This window comes from Myxocyprinus asiaticus, chromosome 15 (assembly GCF_019703515.2).
Source record: "Myxocyprinus asiaticus isolate MX2 ecotype Aquarium Trade chromosome 15, UBuf_Myxa_2, whole genome shotgun sequence".
NCBI lineage: Eukaryota > Metazoa > Chordata > Actinopteri > Cypriniformes > Catostomidae > Myxocyprinus > Myxocyprinus asiaticus.
The window spans coordinates 30,283,350-30,303,844 of record NC_059358.1 but is presented as its reverse complement, the minus strand read 5'-3'; the positions used below and the strand labels follow the sequence as shown (position 1 = coordinate 30,303,844).

The 20,495-nt window shown below is 41.1% G+C and overlaps 1 protein-coding gene across 2 annotated transcripts in view; it reads left to right on the top strand.

The window, feature by feature from the left end:
* Nucleotides 1-20,495, top strand: part of LOC127453429 (ankyrin repeat and IBR domain-containing protein 1-like) — a 58,808-nt gene that overhangs the window by 18,817 nt on the left and 19,496 nt on the right. For both annotated transcript variants that reach the window (XM_051719754.1, XM_051719755.1), the window contains 4 exons: nt 10,617-10,825; nt 17,429-17,517; nt 17,652-17,796; nt 20,165-20,331. In XM_051719754.1, coding sequence (XP_051575714.1) covers nt 10,617-10,825; nt 17,429-17,517; nt 17,652-17,796; nt 20,165-20,331 — 610 coding nt within the window. The remainder of the gene's footprint in view (nt 1-10,616; nt 10,826-17,428; nt 17,518-17,651; nt 17,797-20,164; nt 20,332-20,495) is intronic.

The following is a 20,495-nucleotide window of genomic DNA, read 5'->3' as shown; positions in this document are numbered from 1 at the left end:
GCATAAAGCATTCAACCTTTGCTGCTCTAACGAAGCAAAGGGTGGTGGACAAAAAGCCCTAAGTTCGAGAGGAACAATAGATTGAATAACTTTTGGCATGAATGCAGGATTTAGTCATAATAAAACCCCTGCATCCCCTGGCATAAATTGCATACATGCAGAATGTACAGAAAGTGCATGTATCTCACTGACTCGTTTAGCTGAAGCCAGTGCTAACAGTAATGCCGTCTTGAATGACAATATCTTAAAATCAACTTTGTCCAAAGGCTCAAATAGAGGCCCTGAAATAGCATCAAGCACCATTGCTAAATGTCATGAGGGACAAAGCGGTTTAGAAACTGGGAGAGTCCTTCATAAAGCAGCACACTAAAGGATGCTGCCCTACTGTATTTCCATCAAAGCCTATGTGACATGCTGATATAGCAGCCAGAAACACTTTTGAGAAGGCTTTCCCCTTATCTATCAAATCTTGTAGAAATGACAGTATAACAGCAACTGAGCACTGATAGGGAATCTCATGTTTATCTGTGCACCAACGCTCAAACACGCCCCATTTAAACCCGTACAAAGATCTAGTAGATGATGTTCTAACATTCTATATAGTTCCGCAATGGAAGAGGCCACGGCTGTTCGTATAGCATATGTATGATCTCCACCAGCCAATATTTCCCCGGCCAGCGCAGAGCTATTAATATCTTTCTCAATCCCCTCCCTCTCACTCTGGACAGGGTTGGAGATATCAACACTTTCAGTGGGAACACACAAAGGTGAATACGAGGCCATTCGTGTGCCAGCGCATCTATTCCCAACGATGCGTTCTGATCCTTCAGAGAAAAGAACAGAGGGCACTGAGCATTCTCTTGAGACGCGAACAGATCCACTGTTGCCCTGCCGAACCGGCTCCAAATCTGCTCGACCACTTCTCTGTTCAGTCTCCACTCCCCATAAAGAGGATTGCCCCTCAACAGCAAATCCGCACCCCGATTCATAATACCCTGTATGTGCATCGCTCTCAGGGATAAGAAGTGGGCATTGCTCCACAGAATTAGTTTGCGTGCCAATGTGTGCAGAGGGATTGATCTTAGACCTCCCTGTCAATTTATATACGCAACCGCTGTAGTGTTTTCTGTTCTCACATGAACATGATGCCCTTCTAATAAGGGAAGAAAATGCTTCAGGGTTAAGAAAACAGGCAGCAGTTCCAGATAATTTATATGGTGATTGGTCAAATGATGACCCCATCTCTTTATCATTTATTATCCTGCCCTCGTGAGTGCCCCCCAAACCGGACAGTGAAGCGTCCATAGTTATGACTTTTCTGGCCTGAACAGCACCCATGGGGACTCCTTGAATCAAAAAGGATGGGTGTTTCCAATGGTGCAAAGCCAGCACTGACGCCGATGTAAACCTCACTCTCCTCCGAGAGTGACGTAACAGGTCCAATCTCAAAGAGGCTACCCAGCATTGAAACTCTCTCATGAATAATCGGCCTAGTGGAATAACTATCAGAGCTGAGGCCATTAACCCCAAAAGTCTGAGGCATGTTCGAAAGGAAACATTGTTTCCCCTTCGAAACTTGGCCAGACATTGAGTAAACTTTATTACTCTCTCCTCTGACAGTCGTGCTCTGAATGTCACCGAGTCCAGTGATAGCCCCAGATATGTAATTGACTGTGTGGGGATTAATACACTCTTCTCTGTGTTTAATCTCAAACCCAATTTTTGAAGATGAGCTATAAGCATTGCAGTGTGCTCTCTCGTTATGTGCTCCGACTGAGCTGTCAAGAGCCAGTCATCTATGTATGTAACAAGACGAATGCCTCTCTCTCTGAGCGGGGTCAGAGCCACTTCCACACATTTGACAAAGACCCTCGGGCTGAGAGACAGGCCGAAAGGTAGAACTAAATATTCGTACATCACCCCCTGAATTGCAAACCTCAGGAATTTCCTGTGGGGTGGGTATATGTTTATGTGAAAATATGTGTCCTTCAGATCGATGGACGTGAACCAATCGCCTGGATGCACCAATTTCAGGAGTGTTGAATGAGTGAGAATTCTGAATTTGTACTTTCTTAAATACTTAAGTGCTCGCAGATCTAATATTGGATGGAGAGCCCGAGTTGGAATGAGGAAATACCTCGAACAAAAGCCGCTCTGGCTTTGCTCGTGCGGAACCACTCTTATTGCTTTCTTGTTTAACAAGGAGGATAATTCCTCTTGAAGGACATGAACTGATGTCCCCCGAACCCGAGAGTGAATTATCCCTCTGAATTGCGGGGGGCGAGCAGTAAATTGCAGTCTGTACCTGAACTGTATTGTCCTCAATACCCAGTGGGACTTTGTACATGCTCGCCAATTGCTTATGTGCAGCGCTCTGTTGCCATTTCGTGGCTGAGTCGTGAACGAGCCTGAGCTCTACGCTGCGCATGTGTGAACACTTAGCGCTCGGACAGAGTTTAAGTGGCTCACCACCTCTAAGGGAGTGGTGACTCCCTGAGGTGGCATTATAATATTTTCTGTTAATGTATTTTTCAAAATTTTTTGGGGCATTTTTTTTTGCAACATTTTTGGGGGGTACAGTGAAAACTTTATTGAATTTTGAGAGTGTAAAGTGCTTGTGACTAGTGGGTGGGTGTGTACCACTGCACCATCTCTTGTCCTCTTCTCTGCTCTGCATCCCCTTGCCCGGCCAGGCTCTATTTGCCACATAGAACAATTGGGAACTCCTGAACTCGTTCCCTCCTGAACGCTGAATAACTGAGGGGTGGGAGCCAGCATACTGGGGGCTGTGGGCTCCCTTCCCACTGGAAAGAACCATCAGGGTGCCTTCTCCTTCATCCTCACTCCCTGATTGGGATGAGGAGTTGTCTGCTCCATCTAAGCTGGAGCAGGTGGATAGTTCTTCCTGGGCCAAGCATTCTTTTGCTCTGGAACTCCACTCTGACCCACTGCATTCACATGTGGTCTCTGCCGCCTCCAAATGCGGGAGCTAGGAGATGGACGAGCTGTCACTTGAGCGAAGGTTTGCCGAGGTGGTGGAGGGGGCGTAGTCTGTGTCTTCCTGGGTAGACAGAGCTGCAAAGCTTCATCATCCCTCTTCATTTCCTCACACCTCTTCTACATCCATGTCAAAGCCGAACCAAATATCCCCTCTGAAACCACTGGTGCATCTAAAATAGCCTCTTTCTCCCTGTCAGAAAGATTAGCCAAATTCAGCCATTGTGCTCTCTCCTGTATAACCATTGTGGCCATGGATTTACCCGCAGCCTGAACAGCACATCTCTGCAGATGGAGAGAGAGTCCCATTGTGCCTGGTCTGGCATGGCAGATGCCTCATCTTGCAGCTCCGCTTGGTATGTGGTTAACATAGAGATCACGTTCAAAGCCCTAATGAAGAGAGCGACCGCTTTGTAAGTGCGTTCCGTCATGTTTGACTGGAACCGGTCAGCTTTGGATGGCAATGTCATATTCGCAGCCGCCGTGAGTCTGGGGTGTAGATGCGCTTCTACTAACAGCTCCATGGGAGGCACGCAGAGAAGAACCTCCTCCTCCATTTCTTCCACGTCGAGCGCGGATCCCCCTTGAATGGGCATTTTGCTGGTAAAGGGTTTATTCTTCCAGGTGACCGCAACCTCCTCCAGCAGCTCTGGGAATATAGGAAGAAGCTGTCTCACCGCCTGTTTTGCTCTCGACAGCCTTTTGCCCTCATAGAGAGTCTTTGCAGCCTCCACTACCACAGTCAGCCACGGAATATTTAGTCTTTCTGCCGCACGTTTGCACATGTCCTGCAGATCAATGCTGAGAAGTGGAGAGGATGGTGCCCCGCCCGCCTCTTCCGTGATTCCCGCTGCAGCTGAGGGTTGTGTCGGTTGCACGGGGGAAGGAAAAGGGAGTCCTCAAAATAGTCCTCCTCCTCAGAGAGGAGAAAATCCAACTGCCACTCGTCCTCGTAATCCAACGCCTCCTCTTCCTCATCTGTACTGAGCATGGAGGGCAAAGGAACACATGCATCGAGCTGTTCACCCCAGGACAATGCTGCTGTGGTGGGCAGCTCTACAAGAATGGATACCTGTGGGGTGACAGCCAAAGCAGGGCTAGCTGACACGAGGGGGATCCTGGCCCCATAGACTAGCTTGGCATGCTAGCCTGTGCCGAAGGCTCTTCATGGTGAAGTGCGCACAGTGCTCACATGATCTGAGGTTATCGATTGCCGCTTGGGCATGTTTCAACCCAAGACATGCAGAGCAGTCCTGGTGTGTGTCTTTGCATGAGATCTTATTTCCATAAGAGCAAAGTCACGAAGAGCCCCCCACGCTAGCCAAGGTACTCTGCATCACTGCAGCCCTTTAGCTGGAGTGCTAAGAAATTCCTATATGAGCTGGTGTGCAGAATGTAGGAATAAATAAAAAAAATGGTGTGGTGGCCTGTAAATGGACAAGAAAAACTCAGTTTCAGAATGATCAATCAACAACCAGTGTGGAGGGCGGTTGATGACCTGAACGGAGATCCAGGCTTCTGAAGTGAAGCGAGAAGAGGTTTTTGAATGACGTGGTGATACTGTGTCACCCATTTTGTATTGGGAAGTGGAGCCTCCTCCTGACACAAGCGTCATTTCTGCCAGCCAGTAGGGGCTGGTGTAATGTAATAGGGCTTCTAGGAATACGCGGAAGGGGCATATCCCATAATGAGACACCGAAACGTATGCTTGAAAGAGAACAGAGGCTGAAGCAAACTGTTTTACGGTATTTCACTCTGAATTCTCCCCATACCAGTTCTTAAAAGGTTTTCTATATTAATTATAATTTTCACTTTGTAAGGGATAGCCGTTCAGTTCCTGCAGATATTCTGTAGAGCTTTTTGAGGAATTTTGCGGGCACAAACTACCTACCCATTAGGCTCAGTCTGTATTTGAATCTGAATTCATGCAAAGTATGGATTCAAGTGCATATAAAGCAACTGTAGTAAACAGAATCAGAATGAGCTTTATTGCCAAGTATGCTTACACATACAAGGAATTTGTCTTGGTGACAGGAGCTTCCAGTACACAACAATACAAAAACAGCAATAAGACTTTTAAAAAATAATTAAAATTGAATAAAAAATAGATAAATATTGAAAAGAAAAAAGTATATATAGAATTCACAACAGACAATATATATATATATATATATATATATATATATATATATATATATATATATATATATATACATACATATATACATACACACACACATACATACACATACTATACACATATATACATACACACACACATACATACACATACTATACACATATATGAATATGTATACATACATATACATACATACATACACACACACATACGTAGTACAAATCTAAATACAAATTGGTTATGTACAGTGCAAGGGAATGTAATGGCAGAAGAGGTAGGATGTGTTGGATAATATAAAAAGACTAAGCTGTGTATTGCACATTAATTATTGCTCAAAGTGGCAGTTTTAACTGTTAATGAGATGGATAGCCTGGGGGAAAAAACTGTTCCTGTGCCTGACGGTTCTGGTGCTTAGAGCTCTAAAGCGTCGGCCTGAAGGCAACAGTTCAAAAAGGTAGTGGGCAGGGTGAGTGGGGTCCAAAGTGATTTTTCCAGCCTTTTTCCTCACTCTGGAAGTGTATAGATCTTGAAGGGGGTGGGGGGTTGTTTGCAGGGGGCAACCAATAATCCTCTCAGCAGTCTTCTGATGTCTGATTTCATAGCTGAACCAAACCAGACAGTTATTGATGTGCAGAGGACAGACTCAGTGACCGCTGAGTAGAACTGTATCAGCAGCGCCTGTGGCAGGTTGAACTTCCTCAACTGGCGAAGGAAGTACAACCTCTGCTGGGCCTTTTTCACAATGGAGTAAATGTGGGTCTCCCACTTCAGGTCCTGTGAGATGGTAGTGCCCAGGAACCTGAATGACTCCACTGCTGCCAAAGTTGCTACAGATTTACAGCCTTAAAAAGGGTGAGAAAGGTTCTTGTTCTGTTTATCAGAAAGCCACCAGGATGTTTCCTTCCCTTATTTTTACAAGAGCACCCTTGTTAAGAGCTGCTAAATTGTTAAAGGCTCTCTGGCACAAGACTCAAAATTGGATCAGTGCTTTCTTTAATAATCTCCAATTATGTGAGCAGTCAGTCTAGCAGGCCTTGTTCCAGATGACTGGAGCCCATGGGAGAAAAGGGCAGAGCTCTGATTCATGCTTGCTGCTATTATTGCCATGGCCTCTCTGGAGACCACCAGCCAAGGCTCAAATATGAGGTCTCGCCTTCTTTTAATTTTAAACCCAAATTCACACTTCTGACTTCCCAAACTATGATATTAAACACAGGGTCCCCCGGTAAAGGACAACCTGGAAATCGGGAAATATGGAATTGTACAATTGAGGTTTCATGGGCTGGAAAAATCAATTAATGAAATCTTAATAGCCAAGTAAAATCATGGAAATTTTTATAGTGAATCTAAATTTTTCTACACCATAGTGCTATCCAGTTTGTGTGCCAGTTGTTCTTTTGAGTCGTTTCTTTTCAATGAATTGGTCAAACTGATTCACAGATTGGTCGGTATGAATAATTAATGAATTGTTCTGTAATTTTCTCAAAACAATATTTTTGAACTTTGCCGGTTATGTACGGCTTAAAAGGAAATAACCATTTGATCAGAACATTTTAACAAGCGTATACATACATGCACAATTCACGGATCTTCTTCACTGTGTCTGATATAGGGATGCACCGATCCGAAACCTGGATCGGTAGCAGCTCCGATACTGATGTTTTTAAATGGATCGGGTATCGGTCCTACGAGCCCGATCCAAATCCAATACTGTGTGTTAGTTATGTTTGTTATTGTCAAGCTCAGAAAAATGACATAAAGAACCATTAAAACACAAAGTATTTCATATGACTCGTGCATTTTATTCAAAGCCACTTGAAGACATGCGATAGCTCTGTGAATCATAAAAGGCTGTGTTTTATAAGTAAATATATAAACTGCACGTGCAGCTCCAGCGCATCAGTGAATGGCATTGCTCTGTTTACACACACGTGCACCTATTTTTAGCCTTCACAGCGGTGCGCAATATTTGAGCACTACTCATGAACAACACCTCAGATATAGATGCTCAATAGTTTGGTTCACTTATATGCATTTAGAAAGGCACCGGAAGTGCATTTTTACCATAATTTGAATAAGAAGTGAATTAAAATACTGTGAACTTTCCTACAAACAGACACATACAGGACTTCCTAGAGAGTTCAGAATGTCAAAATAAAAGCGTGAGGGTTTAAAAGTTAAAGGTGTCACGGAGGCAGAGATATGAACTCAGTAGCAGGGTTTATTGAACAGATGGTTGAAACAGTGATGTAAACATTGAGAGTAAATCCAGTTGAGCAGAGTGGCAAACAGCAGGTGAGTAATATCCAGACAGGGTACAGACACGATGAACAGATAACTCACAACAGTCTTATGATACTTGCAGGCAATAATGAAGACACAGGTATGTTTGAAAGCTCTGGAGTTGAAGGCTATGTTCAGACTGCAGGCAAATCGGATTTTTTCTCAAATCAGATCTTTTCAGGCAGATTTGCACATTCAGACATAACCAACCAATATGCATGGGTTGCTTTGGTAACGACATAGGAGATTCATATTACCTGGTGTAAATTGTGATGGTGCCTGTCCACTTGTGATCGGATCGTCCGAAACGCATCTTTTATTCCAGGCAATAAACAGGAAACACAGCGGGCGAGTGAGAGAGAGTGAAGTCAGAACTTATGCACTAGGTTTACATGGTTTTCTTTTTGTCTGTCAAAATGATGGACAGCATTTGGAAATATAGCTGCAAGCAGCAGTGACGGGCCCAAGCACAACTAGTCCATTTCCACCTGGTGGCTTTCAGAAAACAATGCAAGGTGGACACATGCGTTTGGTATTTGACATTATTCTAAACAATTTTGAAGCAATTTGAGTAAATATAAGAGGACTATTTTAAAGTCTGTTGTAGTGTACTTCCTGCTGCCAGGTGGTGGCGCTATGACCTTGACCCAAAATAGTCAAATCCATGTGATTAGCCCGCAAGACTAAACATACATCTCAATTCCTGTTTCTCATTTTTCACCATTAATTGAATGCCTCGCCATGGCAACACCGCTCAATATATCAAAATCTGTTCACAATTTAGCATCTTCAGTGTCTTGGCATAATGTTTTCTAAATGTAGTGACAGTCTCATGAATCACATAGGAGGAGTATTTAAAAGTTCAGAGACTGCAAAATGTAAAAAATCAAAAATGGCCAACTTCCTGTTTGGCCAACCTTATGACTATAATTATGAAAGTTGTCTGGCTTGATGAGAACTATATTTTTACCAATTTTGGTGACTGTATGTGAAAATGAGGGTGCTACAGAGGCCGTCTTGCACACCCATTTTAAAGGGGGTACTACAGAGCCCCCCCCCCCCCCCCCCCCCCCCGCATGCCCATGAGTGAACTTTTGCCCAGACCTAATGGCCAACGACTCTTTTTAAGCATGCCAAGTGCCTCAAAAACACCCAAATATAGGAAGAAAGGAATAATAACAACTAATGTGTTGCCATGGCAACAGTATTTAAGATATCAAATATTCCTTTTGCAATTTTACATCAGCAGTGTCTTGGCATTATTCTAAAGAATTTTGAAGCAATTCATATAAACACAAGAGGGCTATTTCAAAGTCTGTTAAAAAAGCCATACTTCCTGCTGCCAGTTGGTGGCACTATGACCGTGACCCATAATAGCCACATCAATGTGATCAGCCTCTATTGCCAAATATACGGCTGAATTTTTATCAAAATAACAATGCACACAGAAGATATAAGGCACTTCCTGTTTTCCATTTTTTGCCATAAATGTATTGCTTTGCTATGGCGACACCGTTCAAAATATCAAAATTCTGTTTGCAATTTAGCATCTACAATGTCTTGGCATGATGTTGCACAAATTTGGTGCCAGTCACATGAATCCCCTTGGAGTATTTAAAAGTTCAGAGCCTGCAATTTTCAGAAAATTCAAAATGTCTGACTTCCTGTTGGGCGGAGCTAATGTTTGTGAGTATGAAAGTTGTTTGGCTTGATGAGAACAATATATGTACCAATTTTGGTGACTGTAGGTGAAAATGGGGGTGCTACAGAGCCCCACTTACATGCCCATTTTCAAGGGGGCACTAAAGAGCCCCCCCCTGCAACTTTGCCCTGCCATAATGGCTGATGACTCTGATGTGTGTGCAAAATTTCAAGAGTTTTCATGCATGTTAAGGACCCCAAAAGTACTGAAAAGGTTTTTTTTTTTTTTTATAATAAATAATCCTTAGAAGAACAATAGGGTCTCCGCACATTCAGTGCTTGGGCCCTAAAAATAATTATCCTAGAGAAGAACAATAGGGCCTCTGCACTTTCAGTGCTTGGGCCCTAATTGTCTGTCAATGTTTTAAAAAACTGGTAAATGACAGATAACTTTCGGTTAAAGCAACCCCTGAGTGTAATGTATTTTGAGGTTCAACAAAATTGTATTGGGGGAAAAAAGTATGTTTGTTTGCCTGGTCAGTTGATTGGCTTAATAGCTTCCTATTAATTCAATTTCTGTGAGATCATGGAATATTGACTGTGTTATCTATCGCTCTGTGTCTGCAATCTGCTTGGAGATTTCCTGAAGTGACATTTCTTATCTTTTCTCACATTTACACCAGTGACCGATAAGGTCATTCAAAGATATCAAAGTATAAGCTTTTTATATATCAACACACCATTAAATAGTTTAGAATGGGGGAAGCTTTCTTCTGTTTGTAGAAAACTGGAGCTCCTGCTTTAAGGAATTGTTCTTCATAATAGTTACTCATTATTGCTTGTGGCATACTTAACCTGCTTTAATGATTTTTGGTCCTCCCATGTGGGAGTATACCAACTGTTTGAGATGACTGCCAGGTTTAAAGCTGAAGTGTAACTTTTTCAGTGTTAAAATACTTCCTTTTATCACAGGTTAATATGCAGGGACAACTATAAGCAAGTCATTCAGAGGTTAATTTTCTTGAAAATTGCAAACGGTTTGTGTCTGTGAACTATACAATTCCTGTGTTTGTTTAGAGTGACCCGCTTAGACCAGCCCAAACAACGTTACTCAACCAGTGGCGTGAGTTGGGGTCGGGACTATCTGATGGTTCGAACAACAGCAGACAAGGGGCGTATTTGGAAATCTGTTTTGAAAACACTGTTTATCTTTGCAATTTCGTTCATTGGTGCTAGTTTTGCAGAAATTACATACTTTAGCTTTAATATGATGATACCCAAGTACTCTCATAAATACCTGTTTGGTTTTTTTTTTCACCCAGATATGTCTGAATTTGCCCACGAGTAATGAAGAATGAGAGGAGCTTTTTTTCTGAAAATGTTTCCTTTTTTGAAACAGCTTCTTTGCAGCAGAGTACGTCATGGGATCTAAAAAATGAAAGATTGTGATTTGTTTTGGAATTCAAAACAAATGAAACAGTTTTTCATTTGATGTAACTCTTCGTGTACTCGTTCTTGCCAAGTACACTGACCCACATGTCCCTCCAATATTTAGACTGGGACAGGGAGAAACTTTTGGAAGCTTGGATGTCTAACGCCGAAGACTGCTGCCAACGCTCGGGTGTTCAGATGCCCACTCCCCCACCTAGAGGCTACAACACCTGGGACACGCTGCCCTCACCCCGTACACCTCGCACAACACGCTCGTCCATCACCTCCCCAGATGAGATCAGCTTGACCCCTGCTGACGATGATCGCTCCCTGGTGAGGAACCAAATTTGGCTCTATTATGTTTTTTTCTTACATTTTTTTTATTGATTATATAGATAACAAAGAAAAGCAAAACCTATATATACAGAATCAACGTTTAACCCCACTATTACCCCTCCCAATCCCCAACCCCACCCTGACCCTTACCAACATCCCTGTGGTAACAAATGATTATAGACACACAACTAAAACATAAAAAAACTAAAAATATAATAATCACACAGATTTAAAACTAAACTTCTCTCTCCACTGCCCCTCCCTTAGAGCTCTCCAAAAACGCCAAATAGCTGCCCCATTTCCCATCAAATGAATCCCAACTCCTCAGCCTTCTACATGACGCTTCCTCGAAAGCTGCCACCCTCCCCATCTCCATGCACCATTCTTGAAATGAGGGTGCTACAGCCAACTTCCATCCCCTTAAAACAATTTGCCTGCCGATCATGGTTAGAACCCAATTTTTTATGTGTTTATCTCCAGTACATCACATATAAAACTCTGAACCTTCAACCAAAATTCTTCGATCTTAACACACTACCAAAAAACATGGGTTGTGTCTCCATCTTCTGTTTGGCATCGCCAGCAGGTGGATGTGTCTTTAAGACCAAGCCTATACAATCTAGAGGGGGTCTAATAGAATCGATGTAAAATCTTGAATTGCATAAGGCGCACCCTTGCATCTCTAGGGTGCAGACTTGACATTTTTTTGAATCCTAGCCCACACTCCTTTCTCCAATACCAAGTTTAAATCTTTCTCCCATAATCTCTTGACAGAATTTAAAGCTCCGTCCCCCAGACTCTGAATTAGCAGAGAGTGATACACTGATGCCTCATGACCTTTTCCAAAAGCAGTAATGACCACTCCCAGAGTACCTGCCTTTTTAGGGGGTTGTATGCTACTCCCACAAATAGTACAGAGCAGGTGGCGCAGCTGTAAATACCTAAAGAACTGAGATCTGGAAATCCCAAAATGTTGAACCAAATTATCTCAACACTCCACTCTCCTATAGGTCACCGAGTGTATTAACCTCCCACACATTCCACATGACCAGCAGAAAGGGGACTTATTAATACATAATTTGGGGTTCAGCCATATGCTCAAGGCAACATTTAAATAAATGTCCGTATTAAACACTCTGGACAATTTTGTCCATACCGAGTGCAAATGCGAGATAACGGGGTATGACTTAACTTTTCCGATTAGTTTGATAGAAAGTCTTTGCAATGGCGAAATAGGGGCAAGAACTTCCTGAGAGGGGCTCTCTCAGGTGGAAGCGACCAATGAGCCAAATATCTTAGACCAAATGCATAATAATAAAACAAAATCTTGGGTAGGCCTAGCCCACCTTTGTCAATCGGCCTATGCAACTTATTGAAATGTAATCTGGGACGTTTACCTTTCCAAATGAAGGACATCGCTATGCTATCAAATTGTTTGAAATAAGAGAGGGGGACAACTACAGGGAGAGATTGTAGCAGGTAGTTGAATTTTGAAATACAATGAATTTTAATAACATTAGCCTTCCCAATCATAGATAAATGTAATGAAGCCCACCTGTCCACATCGCTCAAAAACCTTTTTATTATAGGGTCAAAATTAACTCTAACTGAATCACACAGATTTGCTGGGAAAAAAATGCTCAAATACTTAATGCCCTGTTTGGGCCACTGGAAGGCGCCTGGCTGAAAAGCAGTTACCGGGCAGTATGCTGTCAGAGCCAAAGCTTCAGATTTAGACCAATTGACTCTGTATCCTGAGAATATAGAAAAGGAATTAATAATTCTGTGGAGACAAGGCATAAATCTAGTAGGGTCGGAGACGAATAATAAAATATCATCTGCGTAAAGCAAAAGTTTATACGCCACACCTCCCGCCACCACCCCTGGAAAATCATCCACTTTTCTTATCATGGCTGCTAATGGTTCCAGGGCAAGACAGAACAATAATGGGGAAAGAGGGCAACCCTGCCGGGTGCCCCATCCAAAGTAAAATAATCTGAAATTAATCCATTTGTTTGTACTGCTGCTACTGGATGTCTATAAAGTAACTTAATCCATCCAATAAAAGTATTTCCGAATCCGTATATTTCAAAAATCTTAAAAAGATAATACCATTCTACCATATCAAATGCCTTTTTGGCATCAAGTGAGATGGCAGCGACCAGGGTCTGATCGTTCGCCACTGACCACATGATATTGATGAAACGCCTAATGTTATCAGAAGAGCTGTGGCCCTGAATAAACCCCAACTGATCAATATGTATAAGAGATGTCATAATCGGTTAGCCAAAATTTTTGACAATATTTTAACATTTAGCTGGATCAGGGAAATTGGACAGTATCTCTTACACTCATTTGGATCTTTGTTCTTTTTAAGAATCAGACTGATCTGGGATTTTGTCATGGTTGGCGGAAGCTTTCCATTCTTTAATGATTCCTTATAAACTTCTAGCAAAAGTGGATCCAGTTCTGTAGCATAAGATCTAAAAAATTCAGTGGCAAAGCCATCTGGCCCTGGAGCCATGCCTGTAGGCAAGGCTTTAATTACCATGCCAAGCTCCTCCAAGTTTATCTCCGAATCGAGATAATTTTTTTGCTCAGTCGTCAGTTTAGGAAATTCTAATGGTTCCACAAAGTTTCTAATATCTTCATCAGTAGAAGACGTGGAACTATAGAGATCAAGATAAAATACTTTAAAAGCATTATTAATATCAATGGCCAAGGTAAATATTTCACACCCAGCAGAATTCACTGAGGGAATGGTAGAAAAAGACTCTCTCTGTTTTATATATCTAGCCAATAGCTTCCCTGCTATGTCCCCCGACTCAAAGTATGACTGTCTTGCCCTGAATAGCCAAAACTCCACCTTCCGCAACAAAATAGTATTATATCTGCATTTCAATTGGGTCAGTTCTCTGAGGCCAGCTCTGCTTCGACACTTTTAATATTCCCTTCCAATTCCACAAGTTCTTGTGCTTTGGATTTTGGTGAATGAGGCATACTGTATGATCCGGCCCCTAAGAACCACCTTAAGTGCCACCAAGCCATGCCTACAGAGGATACTGAAGACCAGTTGGTCACCATATAGACATTGGTTTCAGCCTTTAGCATTTTTGGTATTCAGGATTTTGCAAAAGGGATACATTAAAGCGCCAACTATTTGATTTCTTTTTGTCCGTATGTGGCAACACCTCTAAACACACCAGGGCATGATCTGAGACTAAAATGTTTCCAATTGAACAATCAACAACAGATGAAATGAGGGGACTTAGATATAAAAAATAAAAAAAATGATCTGTTCTAGAGTAAATCTTATGGACTGATGAAAAAAATTTATAGTCTCTACCAAATGGGTTCAAAAGTCTCCAAATATCTGTATGACCAAGATTTTTGCACATCCTGTGGAGTGCCAATGTTGCTCTAGGGGGCTTGCACACTTTTGCTTAACTATGATCAAGGACTAAGTCCATAAAGAGATTAAAGTCTCCTCCCAATATTATATCATGAGGGGTGCCAGTGACTTGCAACATCCCTTCAAGATCTATAAAAAAAGCCCTGATCATCAACGTTAGGTGTGTAAATATTAGCCAAAATAAGACTTTGCCCCTGAATTTCTGCTAAAACAATAATGACTCTTCCTAATTTATCTTTACTCTGTTTGAGACAATTGAATTGTAGATGTTTACTTATCAGTGTAATGACTCCCCTGCTCTTACTTGAGCCATCACTAAAGAAAACCTGTCCACCCCATATCTTCCCAAATTTTTTAGCTTCCTGCGGGGAAAGATGTGTTTCTTGTAGAAACACTATATCATATTTCTTACAATTAAGAAAAGAAATAACCTTTCTTCTTTTTATGGGGTGCCCCAACCCATTTACATTCCACGTGGAGAGAGACAATCCACTCATATTAATATTTGACATTTTGACATATAAGAAAAAAGAGATTGTGTGTCGAAAACAAAATTATAAAGACCACATTCTAACATTAGAGCAACAAACAAACCCCAAACTTCCCCCAGAACCAAACAAACAGAAAAAAGAAAAATGTGTGCATTAACCCCACGCACAACAGTGCCAACTGGCGTCCATCCCTCTAAACTCAAACAGTCCATGTATGCCTACAAGAGCCCCCACGGAAACTTTGCCATTGGAATGCTCAAGTCCAGTGTTTCTATACAAATTTTGTGAGACAGAATTACACAACAAAAGATAGTCTATAAAACAAACTCCAGCCAATAGGCGGGATGAACACAAAGAACGTGTAGATTCATCCACATAACTGTCCCGAAGGTGTGTTCCTCCACAAAACAAACTCCAGCCGCTAGGCGGAACTAGCACAAAAATAAATAAATAAATAAATAAATACAAATAAAAAAAAACTAATTTTCCTCGAACAGTGAAACAAATGTTCAGTGAGCCGGCCTATTCGGCTGCTACATGAGTGCAACAAATGACCTAATCACTCCAATGTCTTACAAGAAATACTCCACAAAACAAACTCCAGCCAATAGGAAGCATAAGCACAAAGAAAGTGCAGATCATCCACACAACTGTCCTGAAGGAGTGTTATTCCACAAAACAAACTCCAGCCGCTAGGCGGAACCAGAACAAATAGAAACAAAAATGGTGCTCTGTTCCTTGAACAGTCAAGTGAATGTTTAGTGAGTCAGGCCCACTCTGCTGCAACGTGAGTACCACAAAATAACTTACTTCATTGACTTTATGAAGGACAATGCTTGCTGTGGGCATGTGAATGTTTTGCGGCCATCCTTAGCATCTATTCTCAATTTGGCCGGGAACATCAGTGCAAACGCGAACTTCCGTTGATGTAAGAGTTTCTTGCATTCCTTGAATCGATCATGTTTTTCTCTTGTCGAATTCGCAAAGTCTGGGAACAAGAAAATGCTGTGGTTTTTTCAAGAAAGCCTTCCTTTACTCCTCGCGTAACACAAGATCTTTATTGGATGATCTCAGAAATTTGGCCAGAATTGTTCGAGGCCTGTCTCCCTCAGACGATCGCCGAGCCGGAACACTGTGAGCTCGCTCGATTTCCAGCTTATGGCCTGTTATATTGAGCAGACTCGGAAAGAGCCCCTCCAGGAATTCTACCATATTCTGACCCTCTGCTCCCTCAGGAATTCCAACAATACGGACATTATTCCGCCGACTACGATTCTCCATATCCTCCAGTTTCTCCCAGACGCGCTCTAAATCTGCCTTGGTCGCTAGCAGATTAGCAGCTAATTCCCTCTCCAATGACTCCAGATAATCGATCCGTTTCTCGACATCCCCCCACTCTTAACCACATCAGTGAATTTCGTCTCCATGACAGTGATCGATCGACTTATTACAGTAAGATCCTCCAAGTCAGCAACGACCTTCGTCAGCATTGCAGACAAATTCAACAATTCTCGCCAAATCTCTTTCACTTCACCGGCCATATCGACTCCCTGGTCTGCGACCTTGTCAGGGGCGTCAGCTTGAGCATGTAAGTGTCTTTATTGTCTCCAGAGCCTGAGGATTTTGAATTCTTTGACATTTTGTCTTCCTAGAACAATTATGGAACAGAGTGTATCGAATTTCACCGGTTTATGACAGTAATGGTGTTAAAACTAGCAAAGTGCACAGAGCTTGCCGTTCATACGTCCTAACCTCGCATTGTGTCACGTCCGTCCAATTACTTGGCTCTATTATTAATACTTTTCATCTTTCATCAGCAGACTTTTTCATTTAAAGAATTTAAATCTGTGCAATCATATCGTAAAATTCAAACACTTAGGTATTAAATTGGAGTGGTGTAGCCTTGTGGTTCAAAGGTTTTAGGTTCAATTTAGGTTAGGTACTATTTTCCTTGTGTTGAGTAAAACTTGCTCACAGGCCAAAGTGATGCCCGATTGTGAGTGAATTGGGCCATTTCAACGAATCGGTCAGAAAGGTTCTCAAATCAGTCTGAATGTTCCAATAGGGAATTTAAATGATTTAAAAAAATCTCCTTATCCAGCAATCACAAATAACTGGAAAGTTCATGGCAAAGTCATAGAAATGTATTGGTCTAAAAGGGTGGAAAATCTGAAATATAAGTATGTCGTGACACAAATCTACCAAATATAGAACAAACAAATCACCCACTGTTGTCCATAATTCACAGTGGACCATCCTCCAGTGTGTTATGAAACTTTTGAAACTCTTTCCCCATTTTGCTTGCATCTAGTAAGCTTGGTTTATGAGCGTTCAGAGACGCCTTAGTATGTTGGAGCACAATCAGTTACAATACAGACGTTGTAAAAAAAAATGGGCTTCTCAGTGCGTTATTACCACTTGGGGTTTACAATAAAGCCTCAGTCTACACCAGAAACAAACTTGATAATAACTGACCGAATAGGCATAATGATGCTTAATTTGCTAAATGTATTGGATAGTCCAGTTTGATATGATGATTTAAGATAATCAAACAAGATTTTATCAAACTTTGGTTATTTTGATTCTTATATTGGTTTTTTATATGTATAGAATATATTTTATGTACAGATGGATGGATGGTTGGCTGGAGGAAAACAAACCTTCTCTTAGTAAAGTTGTTTTGCTCTCTACTTCCAGTGCGGAATTTGTATGTGTGCAGCCTCCATGTTTGAGGAGCCTGTTGATATTCCATGTGGCCACGAGTTCTGCAGAGGATGCTGGGAAAGGTTTTAAAAAAACAAAAAATTTATTTATTGAAGCCTCCCTTTTCATTCAGTATTTAAGTCAAATTTCAGTCATCATCAGTTCTCACTACTACTGTAATAGTCTAAGTTCAGTCATGTGTGTGTTCCCCGGGCAGCTTTTTGAATCTGAAGATCCAGGAGGGGGAGGCCCATAACATCTTCTGCCCAGCTTATGACTGCTTCCAGCTGGTTCCTGTTGAGGTCATTGAGAGCATTGTGTCCAGAGAGATGGACAAACGTTATCTGCAGTTTGACATCAAGGTATAATCACATGATGAAATGCATAGTCGTAGTTATTTAATGTGGTGAATTAAAGCTACCTTCAAGATAAATGATCATGATTGCATTTCTAATGCAGCTAGTCTGTAATTTGAAAGAATCAAAGACACTAGTTTAAATCGCCTTGTAAGAAAAAAAATTGATAATTAGGTCTGGGCGATTTAGTTAAAGCAAGTTTATTTAAAGGTATAGTTCACCAAAATATGAAAATTCTCTCATCATTTCCTCATCCTCACCCTGTTTGACTTACTTTCCTCTGTGGAACACATACAAAGATTTTTCTCATCTTTGTAGGTCCATACAATATAAGTCAACAGGGTCCAAAACTTTGAAGCTCAAAAAGCATATAAAAGTAATCCAGACACCAGTTGTTAAATCCATGTGTTCAGAAGCGATATTATAGGTGTGCATGAGAAACAGATCAATATTTAACTCTCCTGAGAGTTCTTCTTTTGTTTTTGTCAATTTGCATTCTTTGGGCATATCGCCTCCTACTGAGCAGTTTATAATAAAAAAAGGACTTAAATACTAATGTGTTTATCACCCACACCTATCATATTGCTTCTTAAGACATGGATTTAACCACTGAAGTTGTATGGATTACATTTATACTATCTTTATGTGCTTTTAGAGGCTTCAAAGTTCTGGCCACCATTAACTTGCATTATATGTACCTACAGAGCTGAAATATTCTTCAAAAAATCTTCATTTATGTTCTGCAGAAGAAAAGAAAGTCATACACATCTGGGATGGCATGAGGGTGAGTAAATGATGAGGGAATTTTCATTTTCGGGTGAACTATTCCTTTAAGTGTTTTTCAGCCTTTCGATGAAATTTGAGGAATGATATTGTATCATTTTCATTTATATGCCCCAATATAACCTACATGGTAATAAACACCAATTTTCTGGACATGTTTCTATTAAAACATTTTAAAACATGAAAAATATCACGCAGGGTCTTCTGTGAACATTTCTGAGTGATAAAGCAAACAAATTGTTGAATCAGAGTTATTAATCAATTAATTGAAACTGACAGATTGAAATTATTCACTGAATTTAGAACTTACTCTATTGCCATTTTTGCCATTAAAGTTTAAATAAGAGATGTGATTAAAACATCTGTCTTAAGGCTCTCATAAACTCTTTAGGGAACTTAATGAACTTTATGTTGCTTCATTTTATATCCGCAACAAAATAATTACAAAATATATTGTGAATTTTCAATATAAAATCCAGTTCTATTAATAAAACTAATCTCACTAGTTACTTGTTGTACTAAGAGCCTTGTGTCATATTTAAGTGACTGTTTCCCTGGACTTTCTCAGTCCATGTGAGACATTTAAGTGAAAATTTTTTATTGTCTAGGTGTTTCAGTTTATTTTTAGCAGGAAGATTATTATGGCTTATTTTAGCTCTTATTTGGGTTAATGCTCAGTTTTGGAGTTTTGCTTACCTTGCTGAACATTACCAATCAGCCTGCACTATCCCCCAGTTTTAACTCCATTTTTGTCTTCTTGTAGTTTTCCTGCCACACAGATCTGTCCTTTCTATGAAGTTTGTGTTATTGTGAAGTCGGTCCAGAATGGTGTAACATTGAAATGGGAGCTGAGAGGGTTGAAGTAACTGTAACAATGGCACCTCTCATCTGAGAATGTCTGAGAATGATACTTCTCACACTGTGGAGTCCCAAGCCTTTAATTATGTTGCTATGGTGATGTATCTTCCAAAGGGGTGTCTGAGCTCTGTTGTAGCCATTTTCAGGGTCAGAGTGTACTAACAGACTTCTAGAGCTGTTGGAAAACATTAACTCTGATCCCTCCATCATGACAAGACTCAACAGATTTTATGACCTGGACGGGACAGTATATTTTTGGTTTAGTTTAGTTTTATCACCAACCGTTTAAGGCAAAGTTTCTAAAACTTTACCCAACCTAAAAAGTTCAGAAATAGGGCAGTTTGTTTAAAGGTGAAGTGTTATTTTTATTTATTTCTTTATTTTTATCTTGAAATGCTTTCTCCTATCCCAGCTAAATATGCAGGGACAACTATAAGTAAATTGTAGTTTGATTCCCCAAAAAGTGTAAACAATAAAAGTGTGGCACTATCAAAACATTGCTCTGATGTTTGAGGGTCCTGATTAGCCTGACATAACAACCTTGACTCAACCAATGGTTTGAGTTTGGGGTGGGGCTATCTTTTTGTCTGACCAATGGCGCAGAAATCACACACACACACATTTAGGATGTGCTTTAAACTAATTGTTGAAAGATGCTTTGTTTTACGTTGGGTTTAATGTCTCCTCTTGTCCTCCCCCTTTCTCACACACACTATCTTTTCCTCTCTCTCAGGCATTTGTTGAGAATAACCCTGCCATCCGGTGGTGCCCGCGGGCTGGCTGTGATAGAGCGGTGCGTCTGGCCGGACAGGGGCCAGGTGCCAGCACCTCTGACCCGCTGAGCTTCCCTCTTCTCCAGGCCCCTGCGGTGGACTGTGGCAAGGGCCATCTCTTCTGCTGGTCAGTGCCAGTCTCTAATAAAAATCTTTCAAGCCATAGTACTAAGAAAGAAACTCTAGTGCACTAGAGCATCAGGCTCCAATTGCATTTTTAAAGGGGGTTTATTCTACCCTTTTGCAGCATTTTATTTTTTTAACACTACATATTTTAAGTAGACTAGTTGG